We start from the raw sequence: 19,307 nt of genomic DNA, 5'->3' as shown, positions 1-19,307 counted from the left end.
TTTGAAACATTTATACGCCACCCAATTCGCTATATGATGGGCACGATGCGTGGGGAATTAAAGACATTTATTTTCGCCATTATTTAAAGATCGAATGCCATCTAATAGCTTCGAGGGTTGATTGAACAGATACGATGTGTAGTTATAACCAAACAGGTAATAATTGTTAAGTATGTCTATAAGTCTCATCTTTTTAGGGGGCAGCGTGGCTCCGCGGTACGGTCTTTGCTTCGTGCCCAAAAGGTACCGAGTTCGACTACGACCTGCCTCGTTGTGTGGCCTTGAGCAAGTCACCTCACCCTAGAACACGTTGCTGCGCTGCACTGCAGCTGGCGCCTGGGTTATTCCAGTCTTCCCTTGTAATAGACCCTAAAGACAAATTTCCCCTTGGGGATGAATAAAGGGAATTTTATTTATTTATTATTATTTATTTTAGAATGGGGGAATAAATTACAGCTGGAAATGTGTGTTTTGAATACATACACAAAAGTAGACAAACTTCAATATAAAAATATACAGTCGTTGGTATACAAAAGATCAGAATAGCACGGTGTACAACTTCAAAAGACCAATCTCGTGGGGTGAAGGAGCAACATGGGTGTCTATTGAATATTTCTACAATATGTTACCTGCCTTCGGTCCCGTTTATAAATAGGTCTATGTTATTTTCATCTATTTGATTGTGGACGAAAAGAAGCTGCTTCTTCCTCTTAATCTTCATATTCCTCACCATCCTCCCCTTCCTCCTCATTATATTCCCTCTCCTTTTTCTCCACCATCTCGTCTTCCTCCTCTTCTTCTTGTTCTTGATCTTCCTTTTGTTCTAGTTCTTGTTTTTCTTGTTCTGCTTTGTCTTCTTCGTCTTCTTCTTCTTCTTCTTCTTCTTCTTCTTCTTCTTCTTCTTCTTCTTCTTCTTCTTCTTCTTCTTCTTCTTCTTCTTCTTCTTTTTCTCCTCCCTTCTTTTTTCTTTCTTGAACTCAGCATTTTCTTTCTCTACCTTTAGATCTGGAATTTCACATTCAGAACAGAGTAATATTTTGGAACGTATTAAAAATAATACGGTTTCGATATTATGCTTTATAAAAAATCTCAATATTTTTCAAAAATGTCATGCAACCAAGTTGTACCATTATCAGATCGTGTTGTGAAAGAACGTCAGTTAACATTATAACTAGTTTCGAGTATTATTATAATAGTTAGGAGCAATATTATACAGTCGTTTTGTTGTCTTTCCCATAGGTTTATTAACTCAAAATGACAATAAATTAAATCAATACATACATGACTTTTTGGGGGAACATTAAGTAAATAAATGAATTTAATATAAAAAAAAAACAACACGTACAGTTATATTGTGAGACTAGATAATTATTTATGGACCCAAAAAAATATATCAAAGTATTTTATCAGTTGGATTTGTGATCTGTCGACGCAGAAAGGTTTTATACCGGGGTGAACCAATTGATGGAAATTGTGATTTATGTCTAAATTATGAAATTTCATTTTGAAAATTAGTTTGCTCAATTCAAGTGAGAAAAATGGGGTCCCGATAGATCAGTTGGTAGAGCACTGGCTTCACACCCAAAGGAATGAGATCGACCCGGGGTGCACTCGAGAATGTTTTTGACCCCCCCCCCTTGTCCACCTAACAATGATTGGGTACCTGGGTCTGTTAGATATAGAGAAAAGTACCTTGGGAAATTTCTCAGACTACTTTAGACATAAATTTTGAAAGTTTAACCGTTTTTAGTTAAAATTCAATTCCCGGAGTCTCGTTCACCCCGACAAAATACTGAACTGAGGTCGTGGGTTGAATTTAAGAATCATGTCACGGAAGGGTTACATAATATTTTATTATGAAACCAGCCGCCCTATTAGATTTATAAACAATCGTAATGCTTGAAGTCGACAATGCTGGCGAGATAAGAATGAAACGAGTAACAAATCAGGTCTAGATCAATGACATCTTTTATAGTTAAAAGATTTACGTTGGTGAAAATAAAAACAAAATAGATTCAATTTGTGTATAACATAATATATAACCAAACTAAAATGCTAATTACATGTTATTTTTCTTTCCTTTCTGTTTGTAACAGTAAAAGATTTGTGTGATTCATTTATTTACATAAGACAATCGACCTAGAATTTGGTGTTCACATGTTGTAAAATTGTATTCTAGCAATATATCACCAGGTAAACAGTTACATATGTGTGTCCTCGTTCGATAAAGAAAAAATCATATTTCAACAGCAATTGATTCGATAGTGAAGAGGCGTTAGATAGCTACATCTACACTGCTCTAACTACGAGTTTTCGAGTTTTGACTCAATGCATACGCCCTTAAGACAATAATAACTTTTGATCAATTGTTGACAAGTAAACCATTAACAATTATGTTTGTCAAATGTCTAAAGAAAAGCAAAATATGCTTTTATGTTAAATATGAAATTGGATATTAATAACAATATCCCTCTATCTAAATTCTTACTTGAATTCACAAACAAATAATATGGTAGTTTTTTTTCTAACCAATAATACAAAGGCATCAATAAAACAATCTGATAATTCAAATTCGGCGGAAAACAATATTAGTTCAAAAATTCTCCTGACTCCAAAGTTAAAAATAAAATTACAAATCTTACATAAACAGCAAAAGGATAGACAATTATATATTTAACTGGAGACTACATACGAAATTTTGTTAGGGAAATCCTTTAAACAACCAGTTGCAATCAGACAAGACAATAAAAATTATTGTTTTTCTTGTATTGTAAATAAAACATTCTCAAATATCTACAATCACATCTATTTTCTAGGTAATCTAATCACACACCGGACATTGCATAATTGTTGGTTAAAAACCAGAATTCATGTTTAAGATGTATTTATAGCTCAAAAAATCAAAACCATTAAAACGTTATTCCTGCCCAATTTGGCAATTACCATCATTATGTTCAAAGCAAAACATTTGTATAATCAGGCTGCCGCACACTAACAAAAGCATTCTTTTTTCATTTTAACAAGAAAATGTTTATCTCAGGTTAACACAGTTTAAGTCGACCTTAAAAACACGAGACTTCTTTGACGTCTGAGGTTTGTGACTTTTAAATATGAATATGAATATGGACATATATAGAGCGCATTGTCATGAATTAACCATGCTTAAAGCACTTTACAATGTTTCATGTAATCCCCAGAAGGTACCATCGTTTTATTGGCTACAGTATCAGTTGGGTGTTGGGCATCGTTTGTGTATTAACACTCTTACAACATCCGTCACTGCTTGTAGTTAGGTACTCATTCACACCTAAATCGAGTGGGGTAAATGTGTTTAAGTTGCATTATCCAAGACTATGTCGGGACCAGATTGTCAACAATCACTGCCTCCCCTGGCCATTGATCGTACTAAATATTGCTTGACTTGTGTGAAAAGTTGATACACCGTACTAATTTGGCTAATTTGATAGTCTTCTTAATCGATCGATATTTATTGAAGAAAATATCATTAAAATCTAAGAATCAGCTACTTTGTCAATGTGCTGCAGTAAGATTTGATGGATTCTCAATGCTTCCAAATTCATTCGTTAACACACGTCCACTACAATTAATCTGACCTCTGGAAAAATACGTATTTTTTATGGCCAGAAAACTCGTCCTTCAAATTATATTGATAGATTAAAATGACCCCAGTCTTAGCAAAAACTCTCAGACCTGGGTTTTTGCAAAGTCTCAGATTTGAGAGTTTTTGCCAAGATAAAGATAATTTTAATCCTTCGATAATTGCAGGACGAGAATTCTGGCCAAAATGTTACAAACGTGTTTTTTTCCACCAGAGTACGACAATATTTATAACGTCTATTGCATTTGATGTCAATGCTAAGTGATTGCATTGGAATTTCTATTAACATCACCTTCTTTTATAAAGCTTTTATCTTATCCATTTATTGTACTCGGTACAAAAGGATTGTCATAAAACATGATCTTAAGAAATGTAAGCATGTCGGTCAAACTAACCTTTAATCTGGAGTTTTCCTGTGTTCAGAATCCAACAAAATAAAGGTACGTTCCCATACACTAATGATACGAATTTTTTATGGGTTCGTGGATAGCTCATACGGTAGAGTCACGCTCTCAACGGCCAGGCGGAGTTGTCGTACCAATAAGGTCGCAGGTTCAAACCCCATTACCGCCGCGAAAATTTTTTAATTCTCTATTGTCTTCTGGCACTTTTCTACTCACTTCATCTCTTGTTCATACACTAATCAATATTATCATAATGTTGGGTTCTCTCACGACCGCTAACTGCATCATAAACATCATATAAATGCTTTTCTCTACCAACTAATACATTTCAATCTTTTAGATATCGTAGTGAAGTTAACATTAATATAAACAACTACGTAACAACGGACAGCATTCTTCATTAAACCAGTGTTGAACTAAAAATCAATTAACCACGTAGAAATTCTAGACAATGAAAAATTTAAAAAATATTAATAATATGAGAGCAACTTACTTTAAATAGAATTGCTACACATGACTCATAAGAGCAGAAAAGATCTCATTTGTTCTAGATTAATCATTCTGGTGTGTAAGAAACCGTCATGGGTATGACAAGCAGTTTTATACACGTCAACATGTCATTTCCTCTTTCGATTTGATGAGTCTAACAACGTAAGTCGTCTGTTCAGATAGAGTGCAAATATTGCCTACAACCTTGCTTGTTTTATGTATTTATTTTATAAATAATTGCCAGTTTACCACTCGAATCAAAATAAGATGCGTTGTGTAACTTTACCACTTAAATTAACATAAGATGCATCGTGTAACTTTACCACTTGAATTAAAATAAGATGCGTTGTGTAACTTTAACACTTAAATTAACATAAGATGCATTGTGTAACTTTACCACTTAAATTAACATAAGATGCATTGTGTAACTTTACCACTTACATTAACATAAGATGCATTGTGTAACTTTACCACTTAAATTAACATAAGATGCATTGTGTAACTTTACCACTTAAATTGACATAAGATGCATTGTGTAACTTTACCCTTTAAATTAACATAAGATGTATTTTGTAACTTTATCACTCAAATTAACATTGTGTAACAGAGTGCATATTTAACCCAAAATTAACTCACGGTTTACCCGTTATGATTTTTTTACAGTGAGCATAGCCTTTGTGTTTTATTTGTATTTTCCCAAACATAAGAAGAATTAACCTCCATACGCTCTGACTTCGTTTACGACCAACATCCATGATGTTCAATAATGGTCATATCTCATGATTATTCAAATGAGTCATTAATCAAAATTATCGGATGACTCTAGATATAAAAGAATGCTTTAAATTGTATATTTTATATTGTCTCATCAAAATAGCAAGAAGAGGGGTTTCAATATACATTCTCTAGATGACATCTGCAAGTCCACAGCGCTATATCCATGAATCAAAAATTAATTTTGAATGAATCGTGTCTTCCAATTGAAGGCTTGATAAACCTAGAATACTGCAGTACCCTGACAACACAGAGTTATCTCATTTTGACAAACATATTTTACTTGAAATATTATTGGATTAAAATAACCTTTAAACTCTGAACATATTTTAAACTGAAGACTTCTTCAAAGGAACACATTTGAGACATTTTGATAAACAGGAATATTGTAATCGATTTAAAATTTAAGAATATGTTTTCTGGGGTTAATTCTATAAAATATGTTCTGTCAGATTAAGGAAAGTTACAGCCCAATATTCTTTGACTTGACTTACTTGACTTAGATGCCTTTCGCGTCTCGACCGAAAGATCGGGTCGCCTTGGCTGTTTCCAGTATTTCCTGTGTGAGGTGTCTCCAATATTGCCGGTCCTCTGCTAGGGTTCTCAGATTTTCAAGGTCCCCTGCCGTTATGAGACTAATGCTTTGTCCAAGTGTTGTGAGGTTTTTGTTTAGGATCACAGGGAGTGTTGTGATCGGTCTTCCTCTGAAAAGGTTCCCGTGTTTTTGGAAGTATCCCGACATGGCTTGGTTTGCTGGTATGTTTTTGTCCCTGCGTAGTATGTGACCGAAAAGTTGCCATCGTTGTTGTAAAATGTCAAGGGAGATTGGTCTTTCTTTTGTGATCTTATAGAGTGATTCATTTGAGATCTTTTTGGGGTATTTGATGTCCAGTACCCTTCTTAGCTGTGTGCGATGGAAGGCATCCAGATGTTCTTCTTCGGATTTTGTCAACGCCCAAGTGCCGCAGTTATACAGAAGTACCGGTTTTACAAGAGCATGGTACAGTTTCAGTTTGGTTTTTCTCTTTATTTTGTCACCTCTAATCCATACATTGGTGAGTTTACTGAGTGCGGCGTTTGATAGCTGTTTTCTTCTTTGTACATCCTCGGTGTCTCCAATTAGTGAGCCGACTTTCTTTGTTCTTTTCCATTCCTCTTTGTTCCTCGATATTGTTGTAAATTCGGTTTTATTGGCATTGACTTGGAGGTTATATTTCATGAGGGTATTTTGTATGATGTCTATATTTGCTGGTGTTGATCCAATAAAATCGACATCATCTGCATAGGCGATTTCTCTAGGGATTGCATTCTCAATATGAGTCGTTGGTTTTGGAATGACTTTTCGAACTTCTTTCAGAGCGTGTTCTAAGTATATTGTGAACAGAATCGGGCTCAGACTATCTCCTTGGGGGGTCCCGATGTTACTTTCGAACTGCGTCTGTTTTGTGGCCCCGTATATCCTTGGTTGTATCTTTGTGTTGCTGAGGAGAAATCGGATTATTCGGAGCTCGTCTTCGTCTACTATTTCTGTTAATATCTCCAAAAGTTTTCCTCTGTCGATCGTATCAAAGGCTGCGGACATATCGATTCCGGTTATTGTTATGGATATGTTTTCTTTGAGTGCCTTTGCTGCCAACCATTTATGTGTCCATACAACGTCCGATGTGCTTCGGTCTTGGCGAAACCCGCTTTGGCTATGTGATAGGTATTTTTCTATTTTCGGTCTAATTCTGTTGAGGACAATAGTTGACAGTGTTTTTCTTATGGTATTCAGTAATGTTATTGGGCGCAGGTTGTTTACGGGTCCTTTCGTTTTTCCTGGTTTTTGTATTGTAATTAGGACACCGCTGTTTATGTCCCAGTCTTTGTGTGTTGAGAATGTTTTGTTCATTATGTTTGCAATGCTCAGATCCAGGGAGAGTGTACCGCATTTCAGCAATTCAGCAATTCTTTGGATATGAATATCCGGTTATATCACATATCAGAATCATAGCAGTATACAAAGAAGTCAACATCTTTGGTCCAAAAAATCACAAGCAAAATAAAGCTTTTGAATATACAGACACTAAAGCAAAACTAAGCAGAGAATAAAAGTAAACTGTTAAAAATAGTATTCTTCAACGTTACACTTTACAAGAAAACGAACCTCATTCTATCTAAAATCTTATGGACAAAAAAAAATCAATGGAATAGAGTTTGTCGAGATAATTAAAATAAAACGTTTGCGATAACATCTTCTTCCTTATAGACTTGAATTCAAATCTCAAATAATCTGAAAAACACATTAAAAATCTTTGCACAGAAAACTAGTCCATAAACTATCCATCAATGAAAATGACGTTCATATCGTCAAAGACTCAAACATGAGACTTCATATGAAGCTCCAGATTTGAGAGTTTTTGACAAGATGAAGGTCATCTTCATTGACTTTGACTCAAAACTGTCGTAGATTGCGTTTTTGTACGCTTTTCAGACTATGTAGCTACAGCTGTATGACAATATGAAAAACGCAAGTTGAAATGCTTTGTTGTCAAATTATTTCAAACGTTGTGTAACGTTGGCCAGGGCTACGGCAAACGCTTGGACTGCAGTGAAGGGATATTGGAAATCTAGAGTGTAAGCGTTGTTATCTATACGTCCAAATTGCATGACCTGTGGGACAAAAAATGGAATTGTTGCCAGAAAAAATGGTGAAAGATGATTTAAAAGTGAATGAAAGATAGATAGATAGAAAGACCAAGAGAGAGGAAGAGAGAGAGAGAGAGAGAGAGAGAGAGAGAGAGAGAGAGAGAGCGAGAGAGAGAGAGAGGGAGAGAGAGAACTGCATTAAGAGAGAATGAAAGAAAGAAAGAAAGAAAGAGAGAGAGATAGATAGATAGATAGAGATATAGAGATAGATAGATAGATAGATAGATAGATAGGGAGAGAGAGAGAGAGAGAGAGAGAGAGAGAGAGAGAGAGAGAGAGAGAGAGAGAGAGAGAGAAGTATTAAACAAATTATATTGCAACTGAATTAACTATCACTGTCTTCTTATGGAAACACCGATTTGAAAAAAAACAACAACCCAGTTTACCTGTTGCATCATAGACTATCTACTTAACAAAGGAGCCTCCTATCGTTTCATTCATAATATATAATATCGTACATCATTTCATTACCCATTTACTTCTTAAATTTGACCTTATAACTACTTAAGTCCAAGTAAAGTGTGAAATCATTTGTCTCATTGTTAAATGCAACTAAAGACTTATCGCTTTTTTTTTGAAATGGCAAAGGAGTTAAATCAAAAACAATTAAATGAAAGCTTTTGACTTTCTACTTCTCACAGATGAAAGAATGAAATTAACAAATAACAAATAATGAGTTTGAATGATGAACACGATCATTTAAATCAACCGTTTGTTTCCAAAGTCCATGTAGAAAATAAAAACTGAGTTTACTTTTTGTTGTTATATTTTGGAGTTATATCCCTCTTTTGGTCCAAAAATATAGAATACAGATTAAAAAGGGGAAAAAGGATGAAACATGCCGGTTGATTTGATAGAAGAGCTTTTGTATTTTGTATTTATATAACCCTTTTTGAACTATTAAAGTAATTTCTACATTTCGAGCAGTACATTTTAAATTTCAACCAGCGACTACCCCCCCCCAAAGAAAAAAAAAAGAAAATAAAGATGAATATACCTGCTTTCCCCGAAGCTCAATCTGAAAGTTTTTGGCAGACTCCTGGGTCACTCTCCCACCAAAATCCAGTTGATAAACCTGACTCGTCTCGTTCCAAAGCGGTGCTTTGTTGTGCATGATGAATGTCCGGCCTTGGTCAAATCGACTGTGAGGGCCCATTGATTTTCTTCTCATCTTCATTTGAAAAAATAAATAAAATATAGAGATTATTATACTCATGTCTTTAAGCTCCCAAAGAGAGAACTCTTTTTAACACTAAGGTAAATTACTCATCCCAAATATCTGGGGCACAGTTTAAAAAAAGTTTTCGGAATTCGGAGGCGGAAATCAAAATGGAGGCAAACAGAAAGACTCGGTAAAAAGGACAATAATCACACAAGATTAAGTTTTGATGATTTAAAATGAGCCCGAATTTTTATATGCATCGCTCTGGATACGTGAACAATTATGTATAAATCTTCGATATTAAATATTATTTTAAGAAATAGACTTTTATAAAATACTTTAAAAAAATATATGAACAAATGTATAGATGGTGAACGTCCAAAATGTTTAAAGTGCTACTACGTTAAATCCTTTACTTCCGCAACAGACCATACATATTAAACCGACTTTTCATTTCACACCGTAGGTACAATTGACCTGTTAGGCCTTCTTTCTATAATAGCAATCTTAAAGTGTACGTCACTTCCAGGGCGACAATGATCATTCATAGCAGATTCGAGTCAAGCGATGTGTGGTGTATGTACCAACATGACACAGAGCTCGACCAGTTATTTTTACTACCACTTTCAACCATCAGACATTAGACTATGCTTAACTTGACATTATTTTTTAGATAATCAGAGACGTCGTCCCGTCCACCATCATGGAGACAAAAAATGATTGAGTAATTTGATACAAAGTGTAAAAAAGCGTTTTCAAAATTATGTTCTAAAACAGGTTTAAAACTCACAAATGCAATAGGTGAGCAATATCTTTAGACTTGATAAATTTTGGATTCATGTAATCGTTTGTAAAATCTATCTATTAGTAACCCTTAATATCAGAATTCTGTTTAGTGTAATGAAACTACTATAATAAGTTGCTATTGCACAACAGTAATATAAATAAGGATGATGGTTAAAGAGTAGATATTTACTAAAATTAGGTGAGAATTATGTTATGGTGAAGGGTTTGGTGAAAAATAGGGATGAGTGCAGGGGAACTAAAACTGATTTTATAAACAGAAATTAAAAAAAAATGATATACGCAATTAAGATTAAGCTTTTTAGACCAGCGGTTTATAACTTTAAGTGATGTTAGAATAATGTAAATGTAAGTTCAATAATTTTTCATCCGATGAGCACACTAGTTTCATCAATTCTAATAATACGATGATGATGAGGATGATAATAATAATAATAATAATAATAATAATAATAATAATAATATATAATAATAATAATAATAATGATAATAAATAGCAATAATAATAATAATAATAATAATAATAATATAATAATAATAATAATAATAATAATAATAATAATATAATAATAATAGTAATAATAATAATAATAATAATAATAATAATAATAATAATAATAATAATAATAATAATAATAATAATATAATAATAAATAAATAATAATAATAATAATAATAATAATAATAATAATAATAATAATAATAATAATAATAATAATAATAATAATAATAATAATAATAATAATAATAATAATAATAATAATAATAATAATAATAAGCAAATATTTTGTACTTCCACCAGTTTATTTGGATAAACTTTTTTCTAATGAATATTCTTCAATACAGGTGTTGGGGAAATATCGTTGTTTGCGATTTAAAAAAAACATGAGATTTTTCCCCCTTAGGATTTAAATGCCAATACTGCATGAACCTTAGACGGATTGCAAAAAGGTTTCGCATGGTGATGATGATATAAGTTTAAACAATTTTTTTGAGGTTGTCAAGTATAACTGACTTTCCCTTATTTGAATGAAAATGTTGCCGCTCGAAGCTCAAAGAAATAAATATTAATGTGAAATTGAATGTAAGCTTCAATTTAATTACAAAAAAACAGATCAAATGACCGTTTCGGGTTTCCCCTTTATCAACAAAACATGATGAATGAAACACCACAGATGAATGAGATGATCATCTCATTCATCTGTGCTGTTTCATTCATCCTGTTTTGTTGATAAAGGGGAAACCCGAAAGGTTCATTTGATCTGTCTTTTGTAATTAAATTGAAGCTTACATTCAATTTCACTTTATTATTTACTTATTTGAATGACGACAACGAGTTTGATTGGTTGATTGATGCCACTATAAAGTGAATGGAAAAAGAGATTGGTCATTCACAACCAAGGAATTGTAGACACCATTGTATCATCTAAGGTTCCCAATATTCCACTTTCAACTGCATGTAGGGTTATTAAGGTACTGTTGAGTGAATCCGACTAATATGAAAGAAAGTTAGTTGAATAGGGTCAATTCCTTCAAAAACAAACTAACAATACATACCATTTAAAGGGGGAAGTAAGAAATCTTTCCATGGGCAATAATTTTCCCAAGATGCGTCAGTTACAAATAAAAATAGGAAACGTAAACGGGAATTCCCAAAACTGATTAGATTATTACGCAAAATACAAAGACGACTTAAGACTTTTTTTTTGGGAACAACAATAGACTTCAGCAATGTAATTTCTACTGACGAGACCTCAACTCAAACCCATTCTCATTATTGGAAATTATGTACAGATCACCAAATCGTCCTTTTTGTGTGAGCGCCCCGAATACAGTCCCAAGTAACATTTGTGAGTGGAGTTTAAGCTATATTCACTGTGCCACTGTGCAAGTTTACTGCTAAACAATCCGTACCGTACTGAAATCCATATTGTAGAGAATTTTTTTTTATCTAGCAATGATTGTTTAGGGAACAATTAAGTATTTGTTAGTAAATAAATATATTATAATGCTGCACAACGGGAATTATAAAGCAAATTTAGGAATAAAAAAACGTGTAAGTTATGTAAAAAGTGTTCTAAATACGGGACTAAAAGCCTTATAAACAACAATTTAAAAACCTCAAAGACCAAGTAAAACAAACATATTTCAAGCGAATCATGAAAAAAGACTTTAAATACGATTTTCTAAGACATCAGGAGTCACGAATACAAGTTCATTTTTACCCACGCGAAGTAAGGCATTTCAAGTTGTCTCCAATGCAACGGCGTCATCTTGACATATAAAAATAGACCAAGTTTAGCCTCAAATCTGTTACTACTATTACATCATCAATTCAGGAACAACATTTTGGAAAATAGCAATGGGTCTGAAGAAAAAATATACACTAGTGATTCTCATTTTTTGTCGTAAACTGTAAACATCTCTGTATTTCCATTTAAATATAAATTTCTCGGATGTCATTTATATAATCTTTCTTCAGATGTTTGCAAAAAATTATTGAAAAGATGATTAAGGTGTTAAAATTATTTACAATAATTGTACGTGGTTACAATAATCGTGGGATGGTGGTTGGATAATGACCGGACGTTTTCCGAGATTAAAAAAGTTTTTAAAAAATGAAAGCTGCCCTAAGAACGGTATACTGAAACACCTGGGATTTTGTCCATAATTGGCCTAATTAAGATATTTCGAAAATTTAAACCGCATTTTACACAGAAAAGATTGCACTGTATATTTTCACTAACCTCAGTAAATTAAAATTTTCACCTTATGGCAGGTTTTCAGTCAATGCTTCTTTATTTGACTGGAATGTCAAGTTTAGTATAATATTGGCAACATGAAATACGTGAATAGACCAAAAAAAAAAAAAAAAAGGGAAACAAAATATAATAGCTCACATCCAGCAAACTGAAAACAATTGGGTACAATTAATCTACAATAATTTCAGGATGTGATGTATACTCGTAGATACAAACAGTAATTGGCAGCATGAGCACGTTTGTTAATTGTAAGTACAACATGCTGACAAGGAACGAACTGAAAACATAAGTACTGAAATATAATTTAACACTTTAATATATCATGACCTTTTCATTTTCCAAGCAAATAAGCCAAAACAAATGGCAATGGAAGTTTTCGGAAGCAACGGACGTCAAAATGAAAATATAACTTTTTTTTTTCTTCGAACAGTGATGAACTTAGGATATCACATTAGTGGCATGCAAAGTGCGATTAAGTGGGAAAAGCTAGCAGGTGACATTATAAATTAATGTCCAATGTGTTAATAGGCACAAAACTCACCTTGGGTCCCTAGTTAGGAATAGAAATATAAAAACAAAATATTCAGATTGCAAATCAATTTCTTTTTCTTTACGTTTTAATAGTAGACCTGCGCCACCAGAGCAGGCGTTTATACCGGGCTCTAGAGCGTTGAAAGGACAATAGGAATTACTTGAAATGAAGTGAGTAGGAAAGTGCCAGAAGACAACAGAGAATAAAAACTGCGCGGCGGTGATGGGGGCTCGAACCCGCGATCTTACTGGTATAACAACTCCACTTGGCCGGGGAGATCGTGAGTTTACCGGTTCGAGACCCATTGCCGCCGTGAAATGTTTATTCTCTGTTGTCTTCTAGCACTTTCCTACTCACTTAATTTCTTGTTATTATCAACATAAGTGCCTGCTCCACTCACTCTTCTGAATAGGAATTACTTGTTACCCTTTTTCATGGGATGCACGTGAATCTGGCAGACCCATCAACCCAATCCCTAGGGAATGGGTGAAGGATTGAGGGGGTGGAACGGTAAGTCTTGACAGCGCCCTGATCCCTACAGTCCCGTTGTGTGGGTGTTGCTATAAAGACCTCGAAATCTCAAATCAGAGAAAAAGAAGTAGAAAAAGTAGTAGCAGTAATAGTAGTAGTAATAGTAGTAGTAGTAGTAGTAGTAGTAGTAGTAGTAGTAGTAGTAGTAGTAGTAGTGGTAGTAGTAGTAGTAGCAGCTGCAGTAGTAGTAGTAGTAGTAGTAGTAGTAGTAGTAGTAGTAGTAGTAGAGTAGTAGTAGTAGTAGCTAGCAGAGCAGTAGTAGTAGTAGTAGTAGTAGTAGTAGTAGTAGTAGTATTAGAAGAAGAGAAGAAGAAGAAGAAGAAGAAGAAGAAGAAGAAGAAGAAGAAGAAGAAGAAGAAGAAGAAGAAGAAGAAGAAAGAAGAAAGAAGAAGAGAAGAAGAAGAAGAAGAAGAAGAAGAAGAAGAAGAAGAAGAAGAAGAAGAAGAGAAGAAGAAGAAGAAGAAGAGAAGAAAGAAGAAGAAGAAGAAGAAGAAGAAGAAGAAGAAGAAGAGAAGAAGAAGAGAAGGAGAAGGAGAAGAAGAAGAAGAAGAAGAAGAAGAAGAAGAAGAAGAAGAAGAAGAAGAAGAAGAAGAAGAAGAAGAAGAAGAAGAAGAAGGAGAACGAAAGAACGAACAAACGAACATAAAAATTACCAAACTCGATGCTCTCCCTGCATAAGCTGTAGATTGTATTAAACAAGAAATTGTGATATGTAACCCATCACCTAATTTCGGTATTATGTCGGTGTGATTTAAATACTAGAAATTGATTTTAGGAAAATTGGAAACTTGAGATGTCGTTTTTTCATTGTAGACAACATAGTTTATATAGTGACAGAAACCAATATCTAACACAATAAGTTATTTCTACCATAAATTCGATATATTTTTTGGCAGCTGGGTCTCCTCGACATAATACCGTTTTGTGACGACAGGCTACATATTTTTGTCAAGCTACCTTTTGTCGAAGTTGTGCCTTTTGGAAAGCCTCAAGAGAGTGGTATCCTTGTGGTATATCCATGCTTTGGTACATGTGATTCTCCTGGGTCTGACCATTTCTACCTCGACGATGGAGTAAAGGACTAAGGTGCTTGCATTTACCATTTATGAATTTCTCATTCTCTAATCCGACCCCGTTTCCTTGGTCTTTCTTCATCCCAAATCGTATAGGAGACGTAGGAAGGGACGCACTAATCTGATGAATATCGATATAGTGAACGGCGTCGTTGCCTATTTCGAATGAATTTTCCGGAGATGCACCGTATTTGTAGAAAGATATGTTTAGATTATCCTGTTGCGTGTAACCGTTTTCGCTATTGCTGCTGGATTTTTCGGGAGACGAGTGAAGGGAATCCTCTCTTTCAGCGGCGGACTTGTATTGCGGGTTGTTGGGGTTTTTCATGACAAAACCAGGCATAGACTGAATATTGTGCGTTGAGTTTTGGTACTGGGGGTCTTCCGAAAGAAGATGAGCAAGCTTTTCGGAGGAAGTTCGGTCGCTGGGAAATGGTCTTCCCGAGGATGATGAAGGAGGTTGTCGTGTTTTCGAGTTGGAATGGTCAAAAGGACTTGGGGCTGCCGATATAGGGTTGTTGGTAGTTGGGGTTGTGATAGGGGTAGATGTTTGGAAAAAAGAACGCCCAGGAATGGAAGAGGTAGAACCGTGGAATTTGATGCGTTTGGATTGCGTAGGCGACGGAGACGAGGAAGAGGGTGGCTGTGGATGTGTTATGGATGTCGATGTAGATGGTCTTGTTATTGTTGCTGTTGATATCGGGAGTGGGGTTGGGGCGTTGTTGGATATGTCTTTGCTATGGCACGAATATACAATTTCCTCTTTGGATGAATTACGCGACGACGAAGATGACGATAACGATGAGGATGAAGTCAAAGAAGACGATGGGGACCGTGGTAATAATAATGACGAGGATGAAGTTGTAGCACCATTATCCGATTTAGTTGTGCCTGTGAGTCGTGTGTTAGACGTCTCTGATTGATTAGATACCGAATGTGAGCAAATATCAGACGCGCTTTTACTGTTACAAGCGTTCCGTGAAGAAGGAAGGTGACAGTACACAGTTTTATTATGTTCGTTTTCTGAAGAGACGTCGCCTTTGGAGACTGCGTTTATGCTTTGATTTTTTGTTGTAAAGGCGTTGTTGTGAGGAGCACCATGTGACACGTTACGATGGGAATTTGGATGTGTGACATCGCATGTGACGTCATTCGAACCGGAAACGGAGTTGGGATTGGATAAGGCTGAGCGCATGGCAGGAGGCAGGCATGAAGGACAGTTCGTTGGCGAAATAGGAGCGCCTGTTTCTATGATGTGTTGATGAGCAAGATATAACCTGAGATGAAAAGTAAAGTAGAGCTATAAAAGATTTGCCTGCGAGTTAGAGTTTTGTTATTGTTATGCAGCATTTATAATACGATGTGATAAAATCTGAATCCAAAAAAATGAGGGAGAATTGAAAGAGAAACAACCATTTACCGTTTGCCGACATTAATCCATAATACATGCTTCAAGAAGCTTAAATGCAAATTGAAACGAATGTAGAGATATGTAAGCTTCAATCATAAATACAAGTCAGGAGTATGTTCTCGTTTCGGGTTTCTCCTTTAGCAAAGTCTGTCGACTAATGCTTTTACAGAACATTTGACATTTAGATACTTTCACAAAACCATATATTATTAATGATTTTGATAAAAGAATTATCATTTCAACTTAAATCTAGAACTATTTATTTGTGTCTAAATTGTTATATGGAAACCATCGCCTAAATTAGTTTATGTTTATCATTGAAATCGGATTATATTATATTTTGTATACTTTATTTTTGTAAGTATATGTAATTGCTTTGAGACTTGAAAATGATCTTTATACTTTCTTTATTTTGTTAATCGCATTTTACTTTCACTATAATCTAAAAACATGGTGCTATTCAAAAGGAAAGAAACCCACTATATTTCAGCACATGTTTTTAAGTATCATATTTTCGATTATATATAATTATGAATATAACATACATACCTTCTTTGTAAATCTAGAGATAACGGAGCCGTAGGGCTACAGTCTGCAACTAGGTTACTTTCGAAGGGTAGCTCCGCCACGTCCACACCGTCTTCGTCTACCAATTTCACCGACTGTGCGGCCGGATCGGCCCAGCGTAAGGCTATCGGGGTACTGTCGATCGTTGGTCTCACCGGGCTTACTAAAGTGTCGCTGATGAAAGCACCTGCTTTTACAGACATACTCATCTCGTCGTCTGAACTCTCCTTGCTGGCGTCTGGAGGGGATTCCTGTTTCCAAGCGGAACTCACGGTTGTGAGATGGTCTCCTCCTCCTCCCCCGTTACCACCGCCACCTACCCCACCTCCCCGTTTATCAACGGTGCAGTTCAGTTCCAGTCTTTTAAAGCCACCGATCAACTCTATCTTTTTGCTTCGAGAGCTGTTCGTACTGTTGTTGTTGGCAGTGGAGATAAAAGGGTAAGTGTCTACTCTGTTGGAACAAGGTGGTGGTGTTGATATGACACCGTTAGTACTTGCATACTGGTGGTTTGCAACCGGGATGTTGTTGGAGTTTGACAGGGATGAATTCGTGTTCGCGTTGGATGTTGACATGGCTGCGCATTTATAATTTCCAACGTGGCCGAGTTTAGGGCTGCAGGTTGTTGTTGACGAGTTGTTACTATGGCAACGATTGTTCGTATTGTTTGATTTAGGACTATTTGGGCCGCTGGCACCGTTATTATTAATATTACTATTGTTATTGCTGTTGCCACTGCCGTGAGTTAGATTTGTCTTCGGGCGTGCGCCTTGCCAAGCTGTTGTGTTGCTTTCTTGTCTATTGTTGCTGCCAGTTTGAGCGTCCTGGTTATGCACCGGTGTCGAGTGGGTTAGCGAATTTCGAGCAGGTGAAAGGGATCGCAGTCGCACAGAACCTGAATTGGAGTGTTTACCGTTCCCGTTTATTTCGGAGTGATTCTCTACCAAGGGGGTAGATCCTGTTGAATTCCTGAAAAAAATAAGTTAAATTTGAATTTTACATAACAAGATACACATACATTTCTCTAATGCATTAAAAAAATATAATTACTTTGAAGTGAAAATGTTAATATTGTTAGTTCCAGAATTATGACTAATTCTAGCTATTAATGATGTAACTATGATGGTGGTGACAATAACATTTGCAAGTAAAAACATAAACATGAGAATAATAAATATTAGTCGTAGCAATAGTCGTTTTATTGATAGCATTAATATAATTCATTCATTCATTCATCTTTCTTCTCCTCCTCCTCCTCCTCCTCCTCCTCCTCCTCCTCCTTCTTCTTCTTCTTCTTCTTCTTCTTCTTCTTCTTCTTCTTCTTCTTCTTCTTCTTCTTCTAGTAGTAGCACTAGTAGTAGTAGTAGTAGTAGTAGTAGTAGTAGTAGTAGTAGTAGTAGTAGTAGTAGTATTAGTAGTAGTAGTAGTAGTAGTAGTAGTAGTAGTAGTAGTAGTAGTAGTAGTAGTAGTAGTAAGAGAAGTATTAGTGGTAGTAATAGTAGTGGGGTGGGGGTTGTAGTGACAGTAACTGGTTTTGTTATGGTATATGTAGTGGTGAATGTCTAGTTTTTTTTCTTATCGCTGTTGATATTTAATTTTTCTTGTTGCAGAATTACCCATTGCTGATGATAGCATCTCCCCCGTTTTTTGTGATGGCCGATATATCTCTGCCATAGTAGATAACTCCTGCTGGCACATCATGAACCGCTACTTCCACAGTTCTCTCCCCTGAATATTCCCCGTCATTTGTCCCTGAGAATGAAAGGTGATTGGTTTAATTGGGAGAATCTTCTCTGTCTAGACTTCGTAAATTACAACAAGCTTCCCCAAATTAGCATTGTCTGTTGGAGTTAATTCTTAGATCACCGTGCCCGGTAAAAATGGCTCCTGGGTTTTGTGATAGTAAATCCACAATAAAACGCAATAAAAGAAGCAGTCTATGCTGACTTGGGCCTAGAAAAAAAAAAGGATGAGCTTCACGTAAGAAAAAAAACGAAAACAAATCAAGACCTGGTTTTACTCTGTACGTTAACATTAAACCACAAAGTAGTGTACTAAAATGAATAAAAATTGAATATACAATCTTTAAAAACAATATTTAAAACCCCGACAAAATTCCAGACAAGACACGTTTTGGTTCACAACGCATCTTTAGCCAGTAACTTAAAAACAACAAAGACAATGAATCACTTTAAATTAGCCTGTATTTTGTTCTTATTTGAAGTTGCTGTATTCATTTTTGCACATTACATTGTACAGTCGATGATTGACACAAACCATAATGATAATGCAATGTTTTATAAATGGATGCTGCAAGTGGATATTACATTCATGGCATTCGTTCATTTCAATGGTCGGCGGATCTCTGATGTTTGGATATTCACGATAGGCGGTCAAAACTTTGAAGTCTACATACGAGCTTTGCGCACCATGTCTAATTTACTTTCGGGCGGATTTGACCTCTCAGATGTTTATCAATTAGCGATCTTTT

At 35.2% G+C, this 19,307-nt stretch overlaps 1 protein-coding gene across 1 annotated transcript in view; it reads right to left on the bottom strand.

The window, feature by feature from the left end:
• Nucleotides 1-901: 901 nt before the first annotated feature.
• LOC144967750 (uncharacterized) overlaps nucleotides 902-19,307 on the bottom strand; it is a 192,396-nt gene continuing 173,990 nt past the window's right edge. The window contains exons 16-20 of the mRNA XM_078905341.1: nucleotides 18,433-18,568; nucleotides 16,799-17,785; nucleotides 14,723-16,115; nucleotides 8,972-9,145; nucleotides 902-7,938 (exon numbers count right to left, since the gene is read on the bottom strand). Of these exons, the coding sequence (XP_078761467.1) occupies nucleotides 7,822-7,938; nucleotides 8,972-9,145; nucleotides 14,723-16,115; nucleotides 16,799-17,785; nucleotides 18,433-18,568 (2,807 nt within the window). The 3' untranslated portion in view covers nucleotides 902-7,821. The remainder of the gene's footprint in view (nucleotides 7,939-8,971; nucleotides 9,146-14,722; nucleotides 16,116-16,798; nucleotides 17,786-18,432; nucleotides 18,569-19,307) is intronic.

Source organism: Berghia stephanieae, chromosome 3, assembly GCF_034508935.2.
Source record: "Berghia stephanieae isolate SIO BIC M18660-M18661 chromosome 3, UCSD_Bste_1.3, whole genome shotgun sequence".
Lineage (NCBI taxonomy): Eukaryota > Metazoa > Mollusca > Gastropoda > Nudibranchia > Aeolidiidae > Berghia > Berghia stephanieae.
This window is presented reverse-complemented; position numbering and strand designations above follow the sequence as displayed.